At 50.8% G+C, this 10,292-nt stretch overlaps 1 protein-coding gene across 1 annotated transcript; it reads right to left on the bottom strand.

The window, feature by feature from the left end:
• Window positions 1–1,906: 1,906 nt before the first annotated feature.
• Window positions 1,907–7,333, bottom strand: LOC139832761 (protein STRICTOSIDINE SYNTHASE-LIKE 4-like). The gene is made up of 3 exons (XM_071822610.1): window positions 7,243–7,333; window positions 2,346–2,380; window positions 1,907–2,251 (listed from the first exon to the last, which is right to left on the bottom strand). The coding sequence occupies exon 3, from the start codon at window positions 2,222–2,224 to the stop codon at window positions 1,976–1,978; it is 249 nt and encodes an 82-aa protein (XP_071678711.1). The 5' UTR covers window positions 2,225–2,251; window positions 2,346–2,380; window positions 7,243–7,333; the 3' UTR covers window positions 1,907–1,975.
• Between the last annotated feature and the right edge of the window lie 2,959 nt (window positions 7,334–10,292).

The raw sequence follows: 10,292 nt of genomic DNA, 5'->3' as shown, positions 1-10,292 counted from the left end.
CCCTCAAGGCCTCAACTACACCAAACTAGGTTAGAAACTGATCTCTTCTTCAGTTGTTTAACCTCCAAAGAAATCCCCTCTGTGAGCTTTGCCGCTCTAGGAAGCCTTTTTTTTGTTTGCTTCTTCCTGAAAGTTTTTTGGGTCGATGTTCCTAGCTTAATTCACTGAATCTGCTAAATTGGAGGCTCGTTCAACTTCTGATCTCTTACCATCATGGACAAAAGGCTCATGCGGGGCTAGAAATTGGTGTGGTCACTCCACCATTTCAAGGATACAATCTCGAGGTTTGTGATGAAAAAGTTTTTAATATGAAAATGTATATCTTATTCTTTGAGACATACTTGCTATAGGCTCAACTCATGTATTCACATATTCGATCACCATATTGATGACAAGCTTCAAGCTCATGACTTCTTCGAGATAGATCATTTTGAACTTGCACATCATTTTTGTCTTTGTTCATCATGTTGATTGCTTGAAGATAAACTTGAGGGATCACTTCGTCTTCGTCTTCAAGACATATTTGTCACTTGATCTTCTTCATTTTGTTCTTCTTGCAACATTGAAGCCAACATATGGTTTAAGCATTGCCTATGAACAAATCATACAAATATAACTCAATGCAACCATTAGTCCATAAGACATATCATTAATTACCAAAACTACACATGGGGCTCCAAGCACTTTCAACCAGGTCCATCATTATCAGAGTAGGAGGAGCTGACCACCGTCCCACGGCAAGATCATTGACATGGGCTGGATGGTGAGGATCCAACTCATCACCGTTTCGCCGACCGTCGGCACAGCCACGATGCCTAGTCTACACCGTCGCAACCACACCCACCTTGGAGTTTCAGCGAGGACGACACATCATAAAACACTTGGAGCTTATAATGTTCCATCAAACACTTGGAGCTTGCAAGGTGCCATGAGACATGTTTTGCTATATTTGTTACCATTGAGACTATTATTGAGATATTGCAAATATTTGTGGTTTCAAACGTTATGTTGTCCCATTTTAGATTGTATAAATATCTCTCAAATTTGTATTTTTTTTGTGTTATATGTGCAACAACTCCACCAATCAACAGTGTGAACAGCTTGGTCGTTCTGTATACTCTAACCACTTCTGTGGTCTTTTTCCCTCTTGTAATTTAATACATGCAAGGCTCTTGCATTGTTCAAAAAAAAAAAGCTACAAATCTTGCAGTCACCTGCCTCTCCTACACGCTGAACGCTAGATCATAAAAATACAGGCTCTACGTATCGTGGATTTCAGGATCAGCGGCATAAAACGGTCATCTGGGCAACGTTCAATTTTCTCTCTAGGAAGCTACTGTCATCCAATTCAAGGTTGTGTTGTTGAGGGCGTCATTCATTCTTTCAAGATAGAGTTTATTCTAGAAGCCGATTAGCAGCCCACCGCTCCTCCAACCATTCAAACGCATGTGTAAACAAGTTTTAATTGTTCACCCATTATAGAGACGACTATGAATCATTATTTAAACTGAGATTGCAATCATACAATCTTCTCATGCCCGATGGTTAATGTCATGCGGGATTGCATTAGAGTGACTAATATTTTGGCGAATCATATATCTTCCTATGTCCGATGGAAAAAAAATTCAGTTCTAAACAACTAGAAACAAGTTTACCATTACTAATGGACTAGTTGAAGGCGCCCTGCTGATTAAGTGTCTGTTATCTCAAAAAAAGAACAAAATGTTGTGGCACGTCCTTTTGTATTCACTCCATTTCAAATTAGTTGTGGCAGTTTATTTACGGATATATATATGTATATTAACAACACTTTCCCGTGTGTAGGTTTGCTTATTTTTTTTAGAAGAGCTACGACAGAGATAATCGATGAAAGAGGGTCGTCGTTTACTTGTTTACTTAGAAAACAGCCCACGAGGTTCAGCATTCAAACAAACCATGAACGCAGAGATAATCGATCGATGAAACGGTCGTCGTCTTAGGCTTCGATGGATGATTTGGTGAGGTCGATCCTGCTGATGTAGGAGCTAGCGAGCGAGCCGTAGTAGAGGTAGTCCCCGACCTTGAGCCATCCCGTGGCGTGCGCGAGCCCCCGGTCGGTGTACATGGTCACCGGCTCCCCATCCAGTGTCACGCTCATAGCCCCCGCGTATCTCAGGTTCTGCGGCACCGAAACCACGTAGGTGTCCACCATGTACACCAGCTTCCGCACGAACGGCCACCTCATCAGCACGTCCCACTCCAGCGTCCTTCCCTATTCGACGACCGGCAAGGCGATTTCAGGCACACGACGAAGATTTCAAGGATTATTATTCGACGAGATGGAGGACTGGTTGGTGCGTGCATACCGCTGAGAGGGCGATCCAGTACCGGCCCTCGCCGTAGTTAAAACACACGTTTAGGGTTTTCGTGGATGGAGCAACGTGCTCCCCACCTCTTCTATTTATATACTTGGCAGGTTACAATACAAGGCACATACGATACAAATACACACGTATGTGGACCGATCTCTTAACACTCCCCCTCAATCTAAACTACTATTACATACAAGGTTTAGATTGGTTCGAAATCGGTCTAGCATCTGCCGTGCCGCTGGCTTAGTGAAGATGTCAGCCAGCTGATCATTAGAAGAGATAAACCTTACCACCAGAGCGCCATCAGCCACCTGCTCTCGCACAAAATGGAAATCAATCTCAATGTGCTTGGTCCTAGCATGGAAGACTGGATTCGCCGTTAGGTAGGTAGCACCCAAATTATCACACCATAAAATCGGAGCTTGCCGCTGGGTAACACCAAGTTCTCGAAGCAATGAACAAACCCACATAGCTTCGGCTGCTCCATTTGCAAGAGCCTTATACTCTGCCTCAGTGCTAGATCTGGAAACCGTGGGCTGCTTCTTCGAACTCCATGAAATAAGGTTCGGACCCACGAACACTGCAAAACCACTCGTAGAGCGTCGATCATCAACATCTCCAGCCCAATCTGCATCAGTAAAAATACTAACACTCTGCTGCAGTGACCTCCTAATGCGAAGCCCTGTATCCAATGTTCCCTTGACATAACGAAGGATACGTTTTACAGCCTCCCAATGTACTTCAGTGGGTTGAGACAAGAACTGGCAAACCTTGTTGACAGCAAAAGATATATCTGGACGTGTGAGAGTCAAATACTGTAGACTACCAACCACACTGCGATATACGAAAGAATCCTCTGGACCAAGAAGTGCACCGATTATCTCGAGCAAGCCGCTCAGTGGGCACCATCGGAGTGGAAGTGGGGTTACAATTCTCCATATTAACCCGATGCAACAAGTCTAGCGCATACTTGCGCTGCATAAGTGTCATGCCCCCTGAATTGTACGACGCTTCCAATCCAAGGAAATATTCCAGAACGCCAAGATCCTTGATAGGAAAAGTGGCAGACAGAGAGCGAACAAGACCCTCAACAACAGCAGTAGTGGAACCAGCAATGACAATGTCGTCAACATAAACCAACATGAAAACTTGAACACCACGCTGATTGAAGATGAACAAGGATGTATCAGCCCGGGAAGGAAGAAACCCCAGCTGAAAAAGGCGAGTACTCAAGCGAGCATACCAAGCACGAGGGGACTGCTTCAGACCATAGATAGCACGCTGCAACTTGCATACATGAGAGGGAAAACGGACATCCTCAAAACCAGGGGGCTGCTGCATATAGACATCTTCTGTCAGAAAACCATGGAGAAAAGCATTGCTGACGTCAACCTGACGAAGGGTCCAGCCTCGAGAAACAGCTAGAGAGAGAACTAGGCGAATGGTGGCTGGTTTGACAACAGGACTGAAAGTATCACCATAGTCAATGCCGTGCTGTTGAGTGAACCCGCGAGCAACCAGGCGAGCTTTGTGCTTCTCAACTGAACCATCTGGACGATGCTTGGTTTTGAACACCCACTTGCTGCCAACAATATTAGTGCCAGGTGGTCGAGGAACCAGAGTCCAGGTCTTCGTCTGAGCGAGAGCGGTGAATTCATCCGTCATTGCGGCGCGCCACGCCGGTTCACGAAGAGCATCATGGTGAGACACCGGCGCTGCAAAGAGAGCACGGCGACGAGTATCGTACCGCACAGTGCCGTCGGTGTAGTGCTTCTCACGACGAGTGTTGTCACGCAGACGAGTGACCATGCCATGGCCAGGCTGTGAGGCCGCCGGAGCCGGCTGCTCAGCTGACGGCCCGCCAGGCGATGGAGCTGAAGGCGGTGGCGTGGGCGCGCCACACGCAGGCGATCCGAGAGACGATGCAGGAAACGATGCAGGCGACGAGGGAGGGCACGCCGAAGACGTGACCGCATCCGTACCAGTGTGACCCGGAGGCGGCGCGGCAACATCCACGCCGTGAAGACCCGACGGTGACGTGGCAGCATCCGAGTGGGGCGCGGTTCCCGGGGCATGCACATGCACGTCCATAGCCGGAGGAGAGACGTCGACCACCGCGGTATTCTGCACAGGAAGATCAACAGCTGGAGAGGACAGGTTAGTGGACAGGTAAGATAGGTCATATTGACGCACATGATCACTCGTAGCCGGTTCAGTGACAGGGAAATTAATAGCTTCACGAAGAGTGGGAATATCAACCGTAACCCCAGGAGTGGCATACGGAAACACGGATTCATCAAAAACGACGTCACGGGAGATGTAGATATGACCCGTGGATTTATCAAGACACTTGTAGCCCTTGTGCATAGGACTATAGCCCAAGAAAACACACATCTTGGATCTAAACTCAAACTTGTGAGCATTATACTTGCGAAGACTCGGCCAACACGCGCAGCCAAAGATACGGAGAAACTCGTAATTGGGCTGAATTTTGAGAAGGCGGAAAAGTGGTGTCTCTTTGTTAAGAACGGGTGTAGGCATGCGATTAATCAAGTAGCAAGCCGTCAGGAAAGCCTCATCCCAGAAACGTAAAGGGAGAGAGGAGTGGGCGAGCAAGGCAAGACCTGTCTCGACCAAGTGACGGTGTTTGCGTTCAGCGACACCGTTTTGCTGGGAGGTATGAGGGCAGGAGACACGGTGTGAGACTCCCGTGCGCTGAAAATACTGATGGAGTTTATGATATTCACCGCCCCAGTCGGATTGGACAGCTTTAATTTTGGTGTTCAAAAGGAGCTCAACATGAGCCTGAAAAGCATAAAACACCCGTTCAACATCAGATTTATGTTTAAGGAGATAGATCCAGCAAAAACGAGAATAGTCATCGATAAAGCTAACATAGTACTTAAAACCACCGGAAGAAGCAATAGCAGGACCCCAAACATCAGAGTGTATAAGCTCAAGAGGCATAGTGGTAACACGATGAGACAAAGTATATGATAGTTGATGACTTTTGGCACACTGACAAGCATCACAAACCAAACGAGGACTAGTGGAAGTACAGGATAAATCATGGTTCTTAACAATAGTGTGAACGACATTATTTGTGGGATGACCTAGACGCTGATGCCACTGAGACGATGAAGCCTTGGCACCAGAAAGAGCACGACGAGTGGACGGCGAAGACGCACGGCTAAACGGAACGGGGTAGAGTCCGACATGACTTCTACCGTGAAGCAGAATTCTCCGGGAGACCTTGTCCTTAACACAGAAAAAATATCGGTGAAATTCAACAAAGACATCATTGTCACAGAGACAAGGCGATAAACGAGAGAGAAGATTCGACTAATATGTGGGACATGAAGGATATTATTCAGTTTTAGTTGTGAACCGGCTAAAGAAGAGTGACCAATGTGGGCAATAGACAAACCTGCACCGTTGGCCACCTGAACCTGATCCGTCCCGCCATAGCGCTCCTGCATGTGGAGACGCTGAAGATCATTTGTCAGATGATCCGTCGCCCCGGTGTCCATCATCCAGGGCGGAGAGCTGGTCGATGCCGAGTTGCCGGCACGCTGTCTGGTTGTTGCCGGTGCGCTGCTGGTTGCCGCCGCGCACGAAGTCGGGGTTGAAGCGGTTCCGACAGTCATCGGCGCTGTGCCCCCAATAGCCGCAGATTTGACACTGCGGGCGCTGACGCCGGCGTCCTCCGTTCTGGCCGCGGTTGCCACCGCCACCGTTACCACCGTAATTGCCGCCAGTTGGGCGACCGTTGCCGTTGCCGCCCGCTGGCGGTCCGTAGGGCTGGGCGTGGCCGCCCGCCGGCGACCCATAGCCGCCTCCACCGTTACCGCCGTAAGTCTGACGGCCGCTGTTGCCCCCGCCGTAACCGGGCTGAGAGCCTCCGCCAGAGAAGGCGGGCAAGGGCGCGCGGGGCTGCCAGGGAGCACCACCACGAGCAGCAGCATTGGCGAGACGAGGCCCACTCCTCGGTCTCAGCCAGGCTGTGACAGGCTGCAGCCCTCGTAGTTCAGGACCATGGAATAGAACTCGGCAGCAGTAACCACCCTGGTGATCATGTTCAGGGACGCCGCGATCGGATTGAAAGCGGAGCCGAGGCCGGTAAGCATGCAATCGATGATTTCATCGTCACGAAGAGGAGACCCAGCGGTGGCCATGGCGTCAGCCAGAGCCTGCACCTTGTGCATATACTCGCTTGCGGTCGCATCGCCCTTCCGCAGTCCCTGAATTTGGCGACGGAGATGCCTGACTCCAGCGCGGCTCTGCGCGGAAAACATGGCTTGGATTGCTGTCCAAGCCACGGCCGCCGTCTTGCAGCCGAGGAGCTGGCTCGCGATCTCCTCAGTCATGGAGGAGAGGAGCACGCCCAGCACCTTCTGGTCCTGAGTCCACAACGTACCATACGCGGGGTTGTCAACCTGCCGAGTGGCGTCGCCGGTGCCCTCGGTGATGGTCTTGGCTGGCGCCGCCACCGTGCCGTCGAGGTAACCATGGAGCGAAGCCCCGGAGAGGTTGGTGAGCGTAAGAGCACGCCACAGAGCGAAGTTGTTGCGATCGAGACGAATCCCAACAGTGGGAACCGTGGGAGCAGCCGTCGGCGCGGGCGGAGAGACAACCGGTCCGATGACGGAGAGCTGCATCGCTGCGCTAGAGGAACCCATCGGAGAGGGCGGCGGCGATGAGATCGGATCGGGAGAAGGGAGACCCGTGCGGCGGCTGTAGGCTCTGATACCAAGTTAAAACACACGTTTAGGGTTTTCGTGGATGGAGCAACGTGCTCCCCACCTCTTCTATTTATATACTTGGCAGGTTACAATACAAGGCACATATGATACAAATACACACGTATGTGGACCGATCTCTTAACAGCCGTCGTACCGGATGTTGTCGGGGTAGCCTTGAAGGCTGCCGGTGAACTTCGCCACCGTGCCTGCCTTGTCGCCGCTGATGCGGTCACCTCGAGCACCTCCGATGGCGTCCCACGTCAAGGGGCCTCAGGTGAAAGTTCGAAACGCACAAGGATCATGACTGTGTCGCAGTAGATGATCGAGGGAGCCCGCCTGGTCCGGCGCCAGGCCGGGTTGACGCCGTTGGCGAAGTACGGCTCCGCCTGGTCCGCGGGCTGAACCGCATCCGCACGTACGCGCGCCCGCGCGAGCCTCGCACCCAGCTGCTGACCCCAGCTGGGTCGGTCGGTCGACTCCTTCCGCGGGCCCAACCGCGCGAGTCAACCCCGGCAGGGCATAATCACGCCCATACGCGTCACTCACGACCGCGCGAATGGAATAGTCAGCCAACCCAACTTTTTTTACCCCACGACCACGGGACGCTCATTAACGGATGCCAGCCGTGCGTGAATACGTGATTTGACGACCCGGCCGGTCGTCGACTCCCGCACGCACCACCCGCTCATTAATCCTTCTTCTTTTCTTCTTTTTTCCAGTGGAAGCAGCAGCCCGTCTGCTCTCCTCCTACTCCGTGTCTCTGCCTCGCTCTTCTCGTACAAAAAACAGTTAACAAATCTACTCGTACAAAAACACTTGCGGAAATTTCTTTCACCAATAATTAATACTGCGCACCACAAATGTACGTACGCACTATTAATCAAAAAGTGTACCTAGGCTCCTTTCGTTTTGTTTTGTTTTTATCTAGATCGCCTCCTTTCGTTTGGTTTTTTTTATCTCGCCCGCGAGCCACCGCATGCAGGAGCTAGCTTGGGGGAATAAAAACCTCTTCACCGGCTCAATTAATTAATCCAACCAAAGTAAAACCGGGCAAGTAATCTCCGTCTCGCGCATACGCGAGGCGGGTGACGCGGGGTCTCTCGATGCTGGCGGCGGTGCTTCTCGGTGGACAGGGTTCCGGCGGCGGCTGCGCTCCTCCCGGGTGGCGGCGGCGCCGGGTGACGTGGTGGCGACGACGCGGCCTCTTGGCGGCGGGGCGGCATGGACACCAGCGGCGGTCCTGCCCCAGACCTAGGCCCGTCCTAGGGCGGGCCAGGTCTGGCTTCCCGAGGTCTGCTCCCGGCGGCTGGTGGTGCGTCTCTTGCTGAGTGTGGCTAGGACGGCGGCGCGTGGACTGCAGCGCGGCCACGGGAGCTTCACGAGCCCGTCGGGCTCGGCCGGGCCAGAGGGGCCTGGTTTGCTCCTATAGCTGCGTCCGGTATGTCACCGCATCTGGCGGTGGAGGTTGCGCCCTCCCGCGTGTGGCTCCTGTCCAGGCTCTCCTCGGCTCGGGGTGACTCCTATCGGTTTCGTCGGTCTTCGTCAGTGGGCCACGGTGAGACGGCGTTGGTGGTTGCGTGACTGTGGTGGCGCAAGTTGGTGGGCGGCGAGGTTGGCGGAGCTTGACGGAGTGTCCGGGGCCGTGGGTCTATGGGGGACGGGAGAAATCCTCGTCGGATGGCCGACACCGATGCAGTGACGCTCGCGGGCGCCACCATTCCTTCTTGAGGGGCGTCGGGGTTTTCCCCTTCCCACTTCCCTTCCGCATACCGGGAGGAACCCTAGGCTTGTCCGGGCAGCAGCGTCATCATCGTCGCATCCCTTCTTGAAGGTGCTGCTTTGGTATGCGGCGCTTCGGAGGGCAAGACTCGTGGTGTGAATCTTCCGGAGGGCGCAGCGGTTGCGGTTCATCAGCGTTTTCGTCGATCCGACTTTGTCATCCTTTCTTTCTTTCTTCTTCTTCTTTTGTTTTCTTTTGGGCTTTGTTATGCTGTTTGCCCCAGTGGTGGTCTCTATCTTGTATCAGTTCGTTGCTATATTAATATGACGGAAGCCTATTTCGAGGAGAAATTTATTCATTCCCTTCTCCAAGTCGAAGCGCGCGAACGTACGGAAACACCCGCTCCGATTAAATCGCTTGGATCTCGTCTTGATCTATTCATGCCAGAGCCATCCAAGCTTCCCATTTTTCCGTGACTTGCTCCATTCATTTTGATGATGACCCGTTATTCAATCCCTTCAATTTTCATACTCCCTCTATTCACAAATAAGTGGATGTGCGGATTTTTCAAGACAAATTACCAAGTGCATAGAAAATTGCATCGGAAAGATGCAAACTAACATCTCTCTGCTCTTTAACTCTTTCACGTCCAATAAGCTAAGCAGATGTAGAAAGTGAAGATAGCATGTACTGAATATTATTGGGTTTGATTTCCATGCAATGAGAGAGAAGTTATTTTTGCTACATTATAAAGTGCTTTCGAAATATAGAAATACACTCTTTTATGGACAAATTTTGAAGCTAAACATCCACTTATTTAAAGACGGATGGAGTAGCTAGACACTTGCCAAACACCGTATCATGAGTGTTTGCCACATGCTTGATCGGCAATGCTCTCTCCCTCCTGTCTCCTTGCGTAAGCATGCTAGCGGTGGCAGTTTGCACCTAAGATACCACGATTAATGGGTTAAATTCAATCTTAGACTCCTAGTGTTTCTAGAAATATATTTTCCATGGATTTTGTAATGTGTCCCGCTCTTGTATGTATTTTTGAAGTACAATTGTTTTATGAAAAAGTCCATCTTAGAAGAAGAAGCTAGAATTCGAGCTTGTAGAAGCTAAAAGCTTTTTAGATTTAACTAGACAAGTACTACCTCTGGACGATTTTAATTGACGCGACCCGAACTATTTTTGTGAAGGATGCTAGCTGAAAACGACATCGATTTGCGTCCATATATTTAATCCGAACGGAGGGAGTACCATTGTAGTCACTTGGTCTTTGCTACTATTTCCCGCATGCATGTGCACGTCCGGTTAGGACTAGCTAGCTAGCGCGTCATTGGCAGTGTTGGCTCATTCCTGCTGATCTAGTAGTGGAGTCCATGCATGCATGCATACGAGGTTCTTCGATCGTACATAGCTCTCGTTTTGCTAAGTTCTTTTGTCTCGCTCCATCTAGTTTTAGGTATTAATACATGA

The sequence above is a fragment of the Lolium perenne genome, chromosome 1, assembly GCF_019359855.2.
Source record: "Lolium perenne isolate Kyuss_39 chromosome 1, Kyuss_2.0, whole genome shotgun sequence".
NCBI classification, from domain to species: Eukaryota; Viridiplantae; Streptophyta; class Magnoliopsida; order Poales; family Poaceae; genus Lolium; species Lolium perenne.
Note: the sequence above shows the minus strand (reverse complement) of the source record. Positions and strands in the feature narration are given on the sequence as shown.